Raw genomic sequence first — 17,078 nt, forward strand, 5'->3', positions numbered from 1 at the left:
TCTGCTTCTTTTCCTTTCGGCTACTCCCTTCACTTTGCCTCTTTTCTCACACCAACTAACTTCACGCTCGTTCTCACAACATCCATAATTCTTCTCTTTGGTCTACCTCTCGACCTACTGCCTCTTCATCTCTGCTACCTCAAGCTCTGCTTCCTATCTTTTCTTCAATTTCGCTGTCACCAAACCGTATAGCACCTTTCCTTTCATTCTGGGTGATTCTCTTTTATCACAAATTACTCCTGACACTTTTTTTTCTGACCACTTCAACCTGCTTAAACATATTTTTTCACCTTTTTTCCATTGTTCTAGGCTGTTGACCCCAAGTACTTAAAATCCCCAATCTTCCTCAAGTACTCAAAATCCTCCATCTTCTTTATCTCCACTCCTAGTAGCCCCAATGTTCCACTTGGGTCCCTCTCATTCACACACATTTTGTCTTGCTAACATTCAGCTAGATTTCTTTCCTCCCCTTTCAAGGGCATACCTCCCCCTCTCTCGACTTTCCTCCACTTGTTCCCTAATCTCACTGCAGAGTACAATGGTATGCAAACATCATGGTCCATGGAGATTCCTTGCAAACCTCATCTGTCAGCCTGTCCATCACTACGGCAAACAAAAAGGGGCTCAGAACTGACCCCTGATGCAGTCCCACCTCCACCTTGAACTTCTTTGTTACACCTAAAACATACCTCACAACTAGCCTACATGTCCTGCACCAGTCTAACATATTTCTCTACCACTCCTGACTTCTTCGTATTGTGATGGTCATGGACGGGCCGCACATGTTCCATACATTTGCAGCTGCGGGGTGGCTTCTGTGTTGGTCGCTCTCACACCTGTGTCCATGCGCCGGCCTGCTAGGGAAACAGTTTGTTTTGCATGCGGACTGTGGAACTGGGCAGACGAGATGGAGGTGCTTGGCTTTTTGTAATGTTCCTTGCTGTTGACAGGTCACTTTGTGGTAAAAGGTTGCTGTCAAGGAAAAAGACACCACTTGTTGTGTTTCGGCTTTGTGTCTAACGTGTTGCACATCATGGGGATGTCAGAGATGGCCCTGAATAAGCCACCCCATTCAATCATTTGAAACATCCTTGAAATGTGTTAACTTTTAATATCCTTGGTGGTAGGCTGCTGTTTAAGTATTGTTGAAATATCCATTTAATACTTCATAGCCTTTTATCTCATTGTTTGTTTTTGGTGATTATGTGCCTACCCCTCTCATGTGGTAATGGTGCTGGCTGCCTCCTATATGTAGGTCTGTCTAGTCGTATGTCTGTGAGACGGTTGGTTTGATCTTGTTGATTACGTGTCCTTGCTGCTATTTGCTCTTCACTTTCATTAGAGACTTAGCAAGTTATTCTTGAGTCTGGTATTTGATTTTGCCTGGTGTGTTTACCCTTGCTGCCTGGTTGTTTTCTGTCTATATTGGAGACTTAGCAAGTTTTGTTTTTGGGATATGGTGACAGTTTGATCTGGGTTTTCTAGTAAACATTTTACAGGAATCTTTCCTCTGCTTCTGCATTTTTGGCCTGATGCACCATCCCCTGGCAGTGTCCACTAGCCAATTCTGTCACACATACAATACCATAGTTCATCTCTTGGTACGCAGTCATGTTTTTTCTAGATCTACAAATGCATAATGCAGCCCCCTCTGGACATCTCTGTACTTCTCTACTAGCATTCTTAATGCAAATACTGCATTGTACATACTCTTTCTAGGCATGAAACCATATTACTTCTCACAAATAAGATAAGATAAACTTTGTTGATACCTATTAGGGAAATTCCTATGTCACAGTAGTGTAACAGTTATGTCAAAAAAAAAGGAAATGAATATGAATATAAATAGCATTGCAGGAGATAGCAAGACAAAAAAAAAAATCCACAAATAAATAGACAGCAGATAAATAGACGGCAGACAACAGCAACAACATCAGGGATGACAACATCAAGGAACAGTGAGGGTGAAAAATACACAACTAGAACTAAACAAATAGAGTGACAAAAATAAATAGCAATGAAAAAAATTAAAATAGGCAGGATGTGTGCGAGCTGGGACAAATAAGGATAAGAGAGACAACAGAGTGAGACATGATGTGAATGGATGAGGTAGTGAATGGAGAAGGGGAGTGAGATTGTGGAATTGTGGAAACAGCACAGATGCTCTCAGGCCGGTCAGAGCTGTGTGCCGTCCAGACTGCTGTCGTACATTGTGATGGCCATGGGCACAAAGGAGCGTCTGAAGCGTTCAGTTCTGCATCAGGGTGGGATGAGCCTAAGGCTTCAACTTTCCCGGCAGAGCAGTGATCTTGAAGCCATTGATGGTATCCTGCCTGAGTTGTTCTGCCTTTTGAGCATCTTTCAGCTGTGCAGTGTACCAGTTATTCTTTATGAATGAGTACAAGCCTGAGGCGTTTCACTAGAAAGTGTCAACAGAAATTACCTTTTATGTTACAAAAGACTCATGATTCCGAGGTCAAACAAACAAGACTCTTCACCAAAACTGACTGGGAAAAACAAAAGTTTCTTTAGGGTCCAACAGCAGATGAAAAGTTACATGGTAACAGGTGACAGCAGGAAAAGTAGGACAGGTGGAGGGAGGCCATTGGTATCCTCTGACGGGGCAGGTCACTCGAAGAGACAAGCTCGGTAATGGCAGGCCAGCTGGACAGCGCTTCTATCCATTGATAGGGAAGGCGATTCAGGAAGGGGGAACGGCAAGTACCGTGTGGCCAGGAGAACGCTGAGGTTCTGAGGGTCCGGCCCACAAACCCCTATAAGATCTTGCTGAGCACAGAGGGAATCCTGTCACTTGCCTTGGGGAGGGAAGGAGAGCTGAATTGGAGATGCAGCTCCCATACAGGCTCAGGGCAGAAGACAGCAAAGGGAGTACAAGGAGACAGACCATGATAATGTGCCCCCGTAAAGACTCAAGGGAGAAAACAATCTCGCCCTTAAACAAACTCGGAGAAGGGAAAAAAGGCATGGTAGAGCACAAGACAGAGAGGGGAGACCAAGTGTGCCGCGGGCGATCGAGGTTATAAATACAGATGCATTAGGAGATGACCCAGCAACCACTACTGGGTCTGAGTCTCTCACTTTTAAGTCCTTACTGATTGCAGGTAATCTGCTGCAGCGTTTCGCTCCCTAACTGCTGCGTTTCGCTCCGTTTCGGTCTCTAAAGGGTAAAGGGCATGGCTAGTCACGCCTTCTTCACATGACATGTTCGTTTGGTCAAACCTGATTGTCGAACCAAGACCCCTGCGCCGATTTTGAACCCTAAGCCCCAGGAATCATTGTTTTTTTTCAAGACGTTTTGGAATGTGTCGGCCTTGTGATTACGCCCATGGGTTGGTATTTATCGTGGGAAGACATAGATTAGTATAAGCTCTTCACACGGTGGCATCATAGGGTCTCCATATTTTTACACAGAGGCCCGTATCAGTATTTTTCATATATAGTCGATTGAGGCCCCGACGACAGATGTACCTTTATCATTTTTTCTTTATTAGATGTTTTTTCAGGATTTGGACTTTCCCTGCATCTATACTTTCTCAAGCTTGTGCCTTTGGTCAGCTGATAGCATCATGTAGTTATATTGTGGCCTTTTCAGATTACAGCCATTTTCCATAAAGTGTTCACGTATTATATAAAATTTAGACACTACAATGCCTGCGCCAAGACTCATGAAGTAAGGTGTCTTATAATAACATCAGGAAGGATGTTGTCCCAAAGACAGCAGGAGCAGAAACTGCAGGGCACAGGAGTGGATAGCAAACACCAAACTCAATAAACTTGAGAGAAAAGGGAACAAAAAATAAAGGGTCAATTACACAGCATGTGGCAGGTAAGCTTAATGGGGCTGGGGCAGGACACAAAGTAACACAGGAAGTAATTATCAATATCTCACACACAACGATTTGAACAAGTGACAAAGGAAAACAAGCTGGGAAAGTGATACAAGACAAAGAAGCAGGAAGTATCACAACTAATCCCAAATCCCAAATAAGACAAAACATAGTTCAGAAGAACAAAATTGAAGGCATTAAAATGAGGAGTCCAAACAAGGTCATGAGTAGTCTTGTTGTGAAGCGGACACGGAAGTACCCCAGTTTTTATGGAAATACCTATTTCTGTGCTAGAAATTGTTTGGCCCTACGTGAATAAAGTATTTATGTTTCTTCCCGCAAGATTTTATCGGTTAAGTTTTCATGAAGGCACGTAGATTTCAACATCAGTTAAGCATTTTGCATTTTTCCACAGCCCAGGACGGGTACTAGTTCTACTGAGGAAGACAGGAAGATGTTTATTTCATATTTTGCTGGAGGTAACATGATTATTGTGCTTCAGCCAACACAGCTGGAGTGTTCCACCTGCGCTCTCCAGAGGGGAAGTACAAGATGAATTTCAGCCGGGCTGATGCTGCCTGCCAGGCGGAGGGCGCCATGCTGGCCAACCTCAAACAACTGGGAGATGCACAGCAGGTATCCACCTACAGCAGAGGTTTCCATAGAGAGCCCATTCAGATCAATATTCAAAGCTCATATTTATACAAGTGGTAGATTTATGAAAATTACATAAAATATGATGTTGTGGTGGACACTATGGGGCGTGGACTCTCACCCCATGGGACTACGGGCTGGGGGCGTGGTTTACCCCGGGGATATATTTGCCCCCGGCAGTTCACTGTGTGAGGTGTCGATAGTGTGTGAGTGTCTCTGCAATCCTTCCTTCTTATTCCACAATGTAACTTTACTCATCCTGTGGTAGAAAAAAAAAAAAGGGCGAACTGTAAACACAGACCACTTGAGTGCTTAATGTGTAATATGTAGAGAAGTAGCACCCGGTTGAATAACAAAAAGGGAGGCACAGGAAGTACCAATTTAGAAAGACAGTGTATTCTTCTTCTTCTTCTCCTTTCCACTTTTCCCTTCAGGGGTCACCACAGCGAAATGCCTTTCTCCATCTAACCCTATTCTCAGCATCCTCCTCTCTCACACCAAACAACTTCATATCTTCTCTCACTATGTCCATATATCTTCTCTTTGGTCTTCCTCTAGATCTCCTGCCTGGTAGCTCCAATTCTAGCATCCGTCTACCAATATATTCACTATCTCCTCTCTGTACATGACCAAACCATCTCAGCCTGGCTTATCTGACCTTCTCTCCAAAACATCTAACATGTAATGTTCCTCTGATAGACTCATTCCTGAACCTGTCCATCTTGGTCACTCCCAAAGAGAAAATCAACATCGTCATTGTAAATGTTTGTGGGCCATACAGCATTGCTGGTATCACCGCTGTCTTGTACACCTTTCCTTTCATTCTGGCTGATAGTCTTCAATCGCATAGTACCCCTGACACTTTTCTTCACCCATTCCAACCTGCTTGAACCCGACTCTTCACCTCTTTTCCACACTCTCCGTTGCTCTGGACTGTTGACCCCAAGTACCTTAAATCCTCCAACTTCCTGATCTCCACTCCCTGAAGCCTCACTGTTCCACCTGAGTTCCTCTCATTCACACACATATATTCTCTCTTGCTGCGACTAACTTTCATTCTTCCCCTTTCCAGCGCATACCTCAGCCTGTTCTCTGCTCTCACGACAGATCACAATATCATCTGCAAACATCATGGTCCATGGAGTTTCCTGTCTAACCTCTTCTGTCAGCCTGTCCATCACCACTGCAAACAAGAAGCTCAGAGCTGATCCCTGATGGAGTCCCACCTCCACCTTGAATTTCTCTGTTACCCTTACAGCATACCATACCACTGACTCACAGCTGGCATATATGTCATGCACCAGTCTAACATACTTCTCTGCCACTCCAGATTTCCTCATACAATACCAGAGCTCCTCTCTTGGCACCCTTTCATATGCTTTTTCTAGGTCTACAAAAACACAATGCAACTCCCTCTGGCCTTCTCTGTACTTCTCTATTAGCATCCTCAAAGCAAATACTGCATCTGAAGTACTCTTTCTAGGCATGAAGCCATACTGCTGTACACAAATGCTGACTTCTGCTCTCAGTCTAGTTTCCAGTACTCTTTCCCATAACTTCATTGTATGGCTCATACACTTCATCCTTCAATGTTGCCGTAATTCTGCATATCCCCCTTATTCTTAAGAATAGGCACCATCACACTTTGTCTCCATTCTTCTGTCATCTTCTCTCTCTCTCTAAGATCCTGTTGAACAATAGTCAGAAACTCTACCGCTGCCTCTCCTAGACACTTCCACACCTCCACAGGCTATCAGGACCAACTGCCTTTCCACTTTTCATCCTCTTCAGTGCCTTCCTCACTTCACTTTTACTAATTTTTGCTACTTTGTTGCCCACAATAGTCAACTCATCTACCCTTGCCTCACTTTTATTTTCCACATTCATCAGTTATTCAAAGTATTCTTTCCATCTTCCCATCACTCTTCTAGCATCTGTCAATAGATTCCCCTCTCTATCACCCAGACCTGCTGTCCATCCTTTCCATCTTTATCTCTCTGTTTTGCCGACCTGTATAGATCATTCTCTCCCTCCTTATTGTCCAACCAAGCATACGAATCATCGTACGCCCTTTGTTTGGCCTTTGTTACCTTTATCTTTACCTTACGCTGTATCTCCCTGTACTCCTGTCTCCTGTCTCTTAAGCTCTTTCAGTCTCCCACTTCTTCTTTGCTAACTGCTTTCTCTGTATATACTCCTGCACTTCCACATTCCACAACCAAGTCTCCTTATCTACTTTCCTTCCAGATGACACACCAAGTACTCTCCTACCCGTCTCCATGATAACACTACCTGTTGCTGTCCAATGATCTGGACGTTTTCCCTGACCACCGAGAGCCTTTCTCAACGCCTCCCTGAAAACCATACAACACTCCTCCCTTTTCAGCTTCCATCACTTTGTCCTCTGCTCTGCCTTTATCCTCTTGATCTTCCTTGGCACCAGAGTCATCTACAAACCACCATCCTATGTTGTCTGGATACACTCTCACCTACAACTATTTTTAAGTAACTGATCTCTTTCAGGTTACCTTGTCTATCCATGATGTAGTCTACCTGCATGCTCCTACCTCCGCTCTTATAAGTTACCCTGTTTACTTGTTTTTTGTATCATAATTATGAAAATTATTGAGCCGGATATTTGAAACATGAGCGTAACATTGTGAAGTTCAAGAGATGGACCATAATTCCAGGAGAGAAAATAGTGCCAGATTTGCCACGGTTTTTACATGGTTTTACATTCCTCAACCATAGCTTAGTGTATTTACTTTTGGATTTTTCTTCAAGTCTACATGTTGCTCATCAATCAACCCTCATTTCTACAATGACTTGATTCTACAGACGATAGTCAGTATCTAAACCCTGGCATCCTTCACTTTCTATGCTGTAAACCTCCACTATTGGTCCCCCCAAAAAAACACAAAACATTTAAAAAACATCGAGCCAAACTATGAGCACAGAGTGACATGATCCTTCACCGACACAAATACACATATATTTTCCTCTTCCTGCTGTCGGAAGTATTCAGAAGATGTTTACCAACTTGCCTTTTATATTAGGCCCCTGCAGTATTTCTCTGAGACTATAATTCAAGTGTTCTTTGTCCAACTTCTGAATTTTAAGGAAAATTTCTGAATAATTTGCAACACATCTTGGTTTACTCACACAAATATCTCAGAAATTTGGGCAAACAGACACTTTCTGTGCAACAATAAACTAAATGATTAAAATCTCAAAGAGGGTTGACCATTAAATTTACTGTCTAGACAGATGATACGATTAGAACGCTTTATGTTGAGGATTATATGACACAATATCTGCTTTGAGTAGCCAACATTTATGTCATAAAGTTAGCATTCATTTTTATACATTTGCAAACTTTAAATAATGGATGTACTAAAGACCTTAATCATTAGTAGTTTCTCAGGATTCAATAAACCTCTTACAGGGGTTTTAGCATACGGCGTACTAGATCTTGATTCTGTCAGACACAACTTCCCCTTGTGAATTATTGATTTATCTTTCACCTCTCGGACCCCTGTGGTGAGCGCAGGGACCCGTGTTCAGTCATGTTTCTTTTGTGATTCGGACAGCTGGGAATGCATCTGTGCGTGGCTGGATGGATGGATGGCGGAAAGGTGGGATATCCAACCCGCTTCCCCTCCGTCAGATGCGGGGACAACCATGTTGGAGTGGTTCTCTATAGAGAACCTGTTGACCAGAGCAGCTTGTACGATGCCTACTGTTACAGGCAACAAGGTAAAACAACACACAACAGACGGAGTCTGCAACGCAACCTCAGTTTGTCATCGACCCTATAAATGACAGAACAAATATGGAGTCAAGGACAATTTCATTTATTGCTATTTTTAACAAAGTTCTTGAATGAATTTGAGTTTAATTTCCCCCGCAGAGTGTGCAGCACTATTCGGCATTGCCAAATTAGCATTGTGCATCAGCCAGTCAGAATCGAGTGTATGCCAGGTTATGATGTCAAATTACACTTGATGAATTGATTATCATTCATTGATACAGTGAACACATATGAATTTGTATGTGCATGTGTGTGTCTGTATGTAGATGTTTCATGTGAATGTCCCGCGAGCTACATTGGAAATGGAGACTTCTGCAACGGCGTTCTGACCAGTGTACTTGCAGCCTCCAGAAACTTCTCCATCTTTTACAAAGTGAGTGTGACTGCTGGATAAAAATAATGGAACCACAGTGGAGACATTTTTCAAAAGGAGTTACGAGGGACAGTACACAGAACTGGGATACAATCATGCATCCATAGAATATCATTAATCCAAACTCATGTACAAAAAGTGAACACCTTACATACATACGCTTGTATATTCACAACTCACAGTCTCACTCACATAACTGAATAACTGTGTATAATAAACAATGGTATGTTAATTCATTAGAGTGCTGTGCTAAAGTCAATCACTCTACAAGCTACTTTAGACCGATGAATGGTAGTTTGTGGTATCTTAAGCCCACTTTGACAAATGAATTACATTAACATTACAACGTCACAAGGCATTAGTGTGTGTTTGTATGTTGTAATTTAAACATATAATGAAATAATGTGATATTAGGACGCTGCAATCCTCAATAGGTGAAAACATAGTCTCAACTAGTTCCCTGATAAAACTGCTGAAGAACACATCACCTCAGAATTAAACTGAAATAAAAGGATTGTAATACAGATTCTTTATGAATTCCTCCATTGAGATTCTCTGTAGTTAAGACATTAACCAAACAAATTACCGGTGTGAAAAGATCCATGTATCAGTGAGCTCTCATTGTAACAAGCTTACCAGTGGGAAGCGGCTACCTAGTCTAAAGTGAAATCAAGTGAAGACCAGGACAGAATCCAAATGTGACTCTGGGCTACTTACATCAACATAATGAAGCATCTTCTCAGAGATACTTGGAGTCACTCAAAGAAGGGCTGATGGCCAGAGTTTAATGCAGGAGAGTTAATTCTAGCACATATGACATTAACCCGGACCTGTTCTAGATGATATGATTTTGAAACTGGTTTGCATACTCTGCTATACCATAAAGCCCTTCCCCATTCTTTTTCACAAATGTTACATTTAGCCTGCCCTATTTTAAAGAACATCTCATCTTTCTTGGTATTCCCAAATGAACATTTCTTCGGAAAGATGGAGTCAACAGTTCATATCCTTTGTAACCCTTTTTTTTTTTCCCTACAAAGCAAATTCTAATGGGGTCTGGAAATACTCTACTAGCCCCCTGGCCTTATTGCTACCTCAGGGGTCTTTTGTTGTATTGGTGTCACAGATCTTTGGGTGTAAACCCCTTTTGTTGCCTTGTTTTTCCCCCCAACATTATGTAATGTAGTTTAATATGGTGAAATCTCAACATGCATTGTATACATGGATTGCTTCATCGATGAGCTTCAGCATGCATTGCATGTGCATTATTATGTCTCATATAGTTCAAATATAGCTGTATGCAACTGTATTCATCTGAGTGGATGGATGGTTCATAAGTTCCATATTTATACAGAGTTAGTAAGTTTTTCCTCTGTCAACATAAATCAGTATAATGTATTATATAGTGAGTATCTGCAAATAACTTGGTGCATTATATCATAAAGCCAGCACCATGGAGCTCCTCCAGCATTTCTAGTTTCCCCTTTGCATATGGTACCCCTGAATTAACAGAAAAAAAAATCTCGAAATGAAATGATTGCCCTTAGCTGTTATTGAGCAATTTCTTATCAAGATTCAGCTTGAAATGAAATAATACACTGTCTCTGTGTGTAGTTGTTGTTGGACTACAGTGTCTCTTCCTTGGAGGGCAGAGAGCTGGTTGAGTTTTTATCTCACAGAACAACGGAGGTCACTCTGTTTGTCCCTCACGACTCTGGCTTCAGCAAAAACCAGGTGATGTATCATTATGACCCTTCCAACAAAGCCATACAGAACATACATTTTGTATCATTTTGTGAATTCCTCAGAAGAAAATAGACATTTATCAAAGTGATCTTGAATAACATCAGACAAAATACAAGGGCTCCTAGATATTATTTTGTGATGCTGAAAAAAGGTGGCAAAAAAAGCCATAAAATTCTCTCATTTTATAGTATCAATAAGTGAAGCTAAAAAATCCAAACAGATCTATCAAGTCTTCTTGATTGTCAGAGTAATCTAATTATCTCTCCCTTAAAACTGCACCCCCCCCCAGGGGGCCTGCTTGCTGCTCCAAAACCTGCACTAAATGTATTAACCTTCATTTAGCAGATCCCAATTAAGTTTCTAACCTTTGAAATTGAAAGAGTTAAATTACAATGCCTGAAGACTCCAACTGTGTGTGTGTTTGTGTGTGTGTGTGTGTGTGTGTGTGTGTGTGTGTGTGTGTGTGTGTGTGTGTGTGTGTGTGTGTGTGTCCGTGTGTGCATGTACGTGTGTACATGTGTGCGTGTGTGTGTGTGTGTGTATAGACTCTGTCTGGTAGAGATCTCGAGTATCACATCTCAACCAATCACAGCATCAGGGCATACAAGGATCTTAAACACCAAGAAGTTATCAGATCCAAGCTTGGCTTTGACCTGACTGTTACCCATGGAAACAACCAGGTCAGGACCACAAACACACATGTTCATACAGTGGTATTTGAAAAGTATTCAAAAAAATCTAATGATTTCAAGTTTTTCTTTATTTTCAAATGGTACTGCAGAGCTGTAAACTGGTGAACAAGCACATGCTGCTGGACTGGGATATTCTTGCTGTAAATGGAATCATCCATGTGATTGAGTCCCCGCTGACAGCACCGCCCCCTCTAGTAAGTCTTGACGGCTTTGCCGTTTATTTACGGATTCAAGATTTGAATCACGAACATATGCAGGCAAAGAATGCTATGTTAGAATGCTATGCTGTTCCCAACGGCTTGGTTAGTGTCATGCAGCTCTGCTGTTATCGTTCTCCGTGCAATTGTTTGTTTGTGTGCATGCGTATTTGTTTGTTATTTTTGCGTGTGTGAATTGGTAAATGCAATATAATGTAAATCAGTTAGAAACTGCATTGTGTGAAAATGCTATATAAGTTGAGACCCTATACCGATAGAAACAGTATAGAAACATACTCAGTGTATATGGTCATATCCCCGCCCAGCCCCGTTGAAAATGTCAGGAAAAATATGACCTGAATTTAAATGGTCTAAAGTGTAAGGTGTTGTTAGAGGCCCTGTGATTTATGAATATCATCCTGATAGGTTTTCCATGTAATCCTCTTGTTTAAAATAATGCCACTAAACAAGACCGAGGTGATTATGGAAGAGAAAAATGAAAAATTGAGAAATGAATTTCAACGGGATGAATGAAACAGAAGAAAAGATAAAATTCAAAGACACATTTTGATTTTTTTACTGGTTTTATTTTTTAATATTATGTCTAATTTTAAATGAGTGAGCCTCTGGAGCCATTTTTCATCTAAAACTTTGTCTTTTTAACCTGGGTGAAGCTGATGGTCTGGGATTTTGTATTTGCCTTGAGTCTATAAGTCATTTGCATAAAAAGGGTAGAACGGAAATTTCAAGGGATTGGTGTATCAGCAAACTTAGAAAGTAAATTAACAAAACTGTCGAACGCCAAAGAGCCAGACAAGGAAGTGATCAATGATTGGATCTGGACAGAAAAAAACTAGCTAAACAATTATGGTAATTGTAAGAACAGTATGCAATACAACCATGAAGTTGTTATATATTAGGTATGTTCAATTTTATATAACCATTTCACAATTTTCCAGTTTCCAAACATTGCGGCAAAATAGCTGCTGTAGCCTGAAGTTCTTTGAGAGCTTTTCTACTTCGGTCTGCAGAATTCTCTGATAGGATATTTGGTCTAGCGTTGCTAGGCAACAGCTACAGCTGCGAGCAGAGAACAGGTGGCTGTGCTTAGCTTCTTGGAACACGTTTGAGAAAATGAGGGGTTTATAATATTTTCTGCCTGATTAGAACTCATTCATGTGGTTACTTTTGTTAAACTGTTTGTTACAGGTGTTCATGGAAACAGAATCCTCAAAATGTTTTCATTTCAATTTTATTTCAAATCTTTCTCTGATTAACATCTGAATAGCACAGAGTAGCTTATGCCTTGGTTAAGAAGTTCTGAGCATCAGGTAACTCTGGTGAGTATGACAAGAATAAATGCCATGTCCCAGTGTTTTAATCTGTAAAATCTGCCTCTTCAAGATCTCCCCTCACTATTCCCATCGCCGCACCCACTCGAGCGGCGCCCTTTCCGCCATCCTGGTGTCATTGATCCTGGCCTGTGTGTTGGCTGCCATCGGCTACCACATCTTCAAAAACAAAACAAATGCCTTCCGCTTTCATTACTTCAAGGTGAGACATATTCACACACAAGCATGCATGTGCACGTGTGTTCAAACTTGCTAACCAATTATTGGAGAATATAATAATTGCTGATCACAGACTGAGATGCTTCGGTCATGTAAAGAGGAGGGATAGAGAATATATTGGTAGATGGATGCTGGAGTTGGAGCTGCCAGGCAGGAGGTCTCGAGGAAGACCAAAGAGAAGATTTATGGACGTAGTGAGGGAGGATATGAAATGCAGCCTCGGGACGGAACAGGCTGGTGTCTCCCTGAGCCAGCCTTGGAGGGGCATTGGCCAGTGTCTCCCTTAGCCGGCCCCAGGCCCAGATAAATGCAAAGGGTTGCGTCAGAAAGGGCATCCAGTGTAAAACTTTTACCAAAACCTAACATGCGAATCAGTCATAATAACCAGATCGAACCGGCTCGGTCGAGGCCCGGGTTAACAATGACTGCCATTGGTACCGATGACCTACAGGGATCCGATGGAAACTGGGCTACTGTAGGTCAAAGAAGGAGAAGAGGAAGGCGTACTCAGAAACAGAGAGAAAAGAGGAAAGGCAAGAGTCTGGGACTGAGAGTAGAGACTTTGAATATTGGGACTATGACAGGAAAAGGTAGAGAATTGGTCGACATGGTGCAGACAAGGAAAGTGGATATACTGTGTGACCAGGAGACCAGGTGGAAAGGTAGTAAGGCTAGAAGCTTACGAGCAGGCTTTAAGTTGTACTACCACGGTACTGACAGGAGGAGAAGTGGAGTAGCAGTTATCTTGAAGGAGGAGTTTGTTTGGAGCGTTCTGGAGGTCAAAAGAATGCCAGATAGACTTATGAGTCTGAAACTGGAAATTGAGTTGTTACGCTCAATGTTATTAGTGGCAATGCCCTGCAGGTGGGATGTGAGTCTGAGGAAAAGGAGAAGTTCTGGAATGAGCTGGACGAATTGATACAGAATATCCCCAGAAATGAGAGAGTAGTAATTGGAGCAGACTTCAATGGACATGTTGGTGAAGACAATCAAGGGGATGAAAAGTGATGGGCAGATTTGGTACACAGAATAGGAACACAGAGGGACAGATGGGTAGATTTTGCAAAAAGGATGGAAATGGCTGTGGTGAACACCTTTTTCCAATAAAGACAGGAACATAGGGTAACAGCTAGTGTTATCAGGGAGACAGGTAGGAGAGTACTTGGTGTGTTATTTGGAAGGGAATTAGATGAGGAGACTTGGTGGTGGAATGAGTAAGTGCAGGGGTATAAATGGATGTACAACAGATCTGGGTGATTAAGGATAGAAAAGGAATGTATCGACAGATGCTAGAAGAGTGATGGGATGATAGAAAGAGTACTTTGAAGAGCTGATTAATTTGGGAAATGAAAGAGAGGCAAGGAAGAGATGACTATTATAGACCACAAAGTAGCAAAGATTGGTAAGTGAGGAAGGCATTGATGAGGATGAAGAATGGAAAGGCAGTGGGTCCTGATGATATAAATGTGGAGGTGTGGAAGTGTCTAGGAGAGGTAGCGGTAGAGTTTCTAACTAGATTATTCAACAGGATCTTAGAGAGAGAGAGAAGATGCCTGAAGAATGGAGACAAGTGTGATGGTGGCCATTTTTAAGAATAAGGGGGATGTGCAGAATTGCGGCAACTATAGAGGGATAAATTTGATGAGCCACACAATGAAGTTATGGGCAAGAGTAGTGGAAACTAGACAGAGAGCAGTATGGTTTCATGGCTAGAAAGAGTACTACAGATGCAGAATTTGCTTTGAAAATGCTCATAGGGAAGCACAGAGAAGGCCAGAGGGAGCTGAATTGTGTTTTTGTAGACTTAGAAAAAGCATAGGACAGGGTTCCAAGAGAGGAGCTCTGGTATTGTATGTGGAAATCTGGAGTGGTGTTAGACTGGTGCAGAACATGTATGCTAGCTGTGAGGCAGTTGTGTGGTGTGCTGTAGGGGTAACAGAGAAGTTCAAGGTGGAGGTGGGACTCCATCAGGGATCAGCTCTGAGCTTCTTCTTGTTCGCAATGGTGATGGACAGGCTCTCAGATGAGGTTAGACAGGAAACTCTGTGGACTATGATGTTTGCAGATGACATTGTGATCTGTAGGGAGGCTGAGGAAAGTTAACAGGCTGAGGAAAGTCTGGAGGGGTGGAGGTATGCGCTGGAAAGGAGAGGAACGAAATTTTGTTGCAGCAAGTCAGAGTATATGTGTGTGAATGAAAGGAACTCAGGTGGAACGGTGAGGCTTCAGGGAGTGGAGATCAAGAAGTTGGAGGATTTCAGGTACTTGGGGTCAACAGTCCAGAGCAACGGAGAGTGTGGAAAAGAGGTGAAGAGATGGGTCCAAGCAGGTTGGAATGGGTGGAGAAAAGTGTCAGGGGTACTATGCGGTAGAAGACCATCAGCCAGAATGAAAGGAAAGGTGTACAAGACAGTGGTGAGACCAGAGATGCTGTATGGACTAGAAACAGTTACAATGAGGAAAAGACAGGAGGCAGAGCTAGAGGTTGCAGAGATGAAGAGGTTCTCATTGGGAGTGACCAAGATGGATAGGATCAGGAATGAGTCCATCATTGGAACAACACATGTTAGATGTTTTGGGAGACAACGTCAGAGAAGCCAGACTGAGATGGTTCGGTCATGTACAGAGGAGAGATGGTGAATATATTGGTAGACGGATGCTGGAATAGGAGCTGCCAGGCAGGAGATCTACAGGAAGACCAAGGAGAAGATACTGTATATGGACATAGTGAGAGAGGATATGAAGGTAGTTGGTGTGTGAGAGGAGGATGCAGAGAATAGGGTTAGATGGAGAAGGTTGATTCACTGTGGCGACCCCTGAAGGGAAAAGGCGAAAGAAGAATAACTGCTCAGCAGAAGAATAAACATAGAATTATTAAAATAAAATTCAATGGCTCATACAAAACTTTCAAACAAATTTCAGAGTGTCAGACTACCCAACTAAGTGTCAAGTAGCACAGTCAGGCAAACTGATTATAAAATAGTTTAAACTTGTTAAATTAGTTTAGACTAGAGAAAACTGTCAAAAATAGATTGAAAAAAAGAAACCAGCTATGTTTAAAGAAACAACAACAAAAGCCTCTAAAAATTATAAGGAAATCTTGGTAAAATTGCCGCCATTATTATATTTTTAAGAGTTTGATGGTGATATAGAAGCATCTTCTTTCTTCTATTCCTTTCGGCTTTTCCCTTCAGGAGTCGCCATATCAAATCAACCATCTCTATCTAACCCTATTCTCTGTATCCCCCTCTCTCACACCAACTACCTTCATATCCTCTCTTAAAGATGATTTTTTTTCTTTCCAATGCTGACTGTGCAGAATGTTTCCAGACAATATATCAAACTGAGTACCAGAATGGAGATACAAAAAATGAAATTCCCTAACTGAAAAAAAACATTTCAGTTTCATATGCTGCTTGAGAAAATGCAATCAGTTCAAATCACAAATATAACTTCTGAAGAAGTAGAGCAGATTTCATTGTTTTAGTTGTTTGATTTTCTCAGAATCTGTCAGCCGTCAGTGATTCAGCTGGTCGTTGTTCACTCTCAGCCCACTAAGAGCTTTCCGTCCTTCCGGTTGTTTCCTGTGTGACAGAATGAGGATGAGGACGGCTCAGCGGAAGGCAGGAACAAACCCACACTGGTGTCCATCCCAAACCCTTTATACAGTGGCTCCAGGGCCTTCAATGAGCCTTTTGGGGTGAGTTGATCCGACTTGTGCTTGAATATATACATTTACATTTCAATCATTCTGCCTCCTCACCAAAAAAATGTTTCCCTATTTAATCTCGGACGTATTTATACTGTAAAATCATAAGGATAAAGGTGGAACCAAGCACAGGAATTAGCCTGTTTAGATGATTTTATTGATAATGAAAGCAAAGCACAACCAAATATCTGTATCTGAAATTGTGCGGAACTCGCAACATAATGAAACAGATGGAAGCTGATGGGGTGAAATGAAAGACTGAAAAAATATTTAAAGACAAGGCTTGTGATCTCACAAATGGAGGGAAAACAGAAAGGAGGTAAGAAGCGAATCAAACGAACAAACAAGAGGGAGGTGGTTTAAAGATAAGAAGAGTAGCAGGGTTGTTAAATGCGTGTCTGTAAAAAAACGCAAGGTTAACAGAGGACACGGCAGTCCAAGAAATCTGTCCGGAAGTTGAAATTCTAAGTCAAAACA

At 41.9% G+C, this 17,078-nt stretch overlaps 1 protein-coding gene across 3 annotated transcripts in view; it reads left to right on the forward strand.

Annotated features, from left to right (window-relative positions):
• The window catches only part of stab1 (stabilin 1), a 101,726-nt gene that overhangs the window by 72,140 nt on the left and 12,508 nt on the right, over positions 1-17,078 (forward strand). For all 3 annotated transcript variants that reach the window (XM_086150060.1, XM_086150059.1, XM_086150061.1), the window contains 8 exons: positions 4,351-4,484; positions 8,093-8,258; positions 8,580-8,686; positions 10,301-10,420; positions 10,978-11,112; positions 11,214-11,318; positions 12,726-12,875; positions 16,488-16,592. In XM_086150060.1, coding sequence (XP_086006186.1) covers positions 4,351-4,484; positions 8,093-8,258; positions 8,580-8,686; positions 10,301-10,420; positions 10,978-11,112; positions 11,214-11,318; positions 12,726-12,875; positions 16,488-16,592 — 1,022 coding nt within the window. The remainder of the gene's footprint in view (positions 1-4,350; positions 4,485-8,092; positions 8,259-8,579; positions 8,687-10,300; positions 10,421-10,977; positions 11,113-11,213; positions 11,319-12,725; positions 12,876-16,487; positions 16,593-17,078) is intronic.

The sequence above is a fragment of the Fistularia commersonii genome, chromosome 7 (assembly GCF_037954325.1).
Source record: "Fistularia commersonii isolate RoL2024-O1a breed Wild chromosome 7, RoL_Fcom_v1.0, whole genome shotgun sequence".
Classification (NCBI taxonomy): Eukaryota; Metazoa; Chordata; class Actinopteri; order Syngnathiformes; family Fistulariidae; genus Fistularia; species Fistularia commersonii.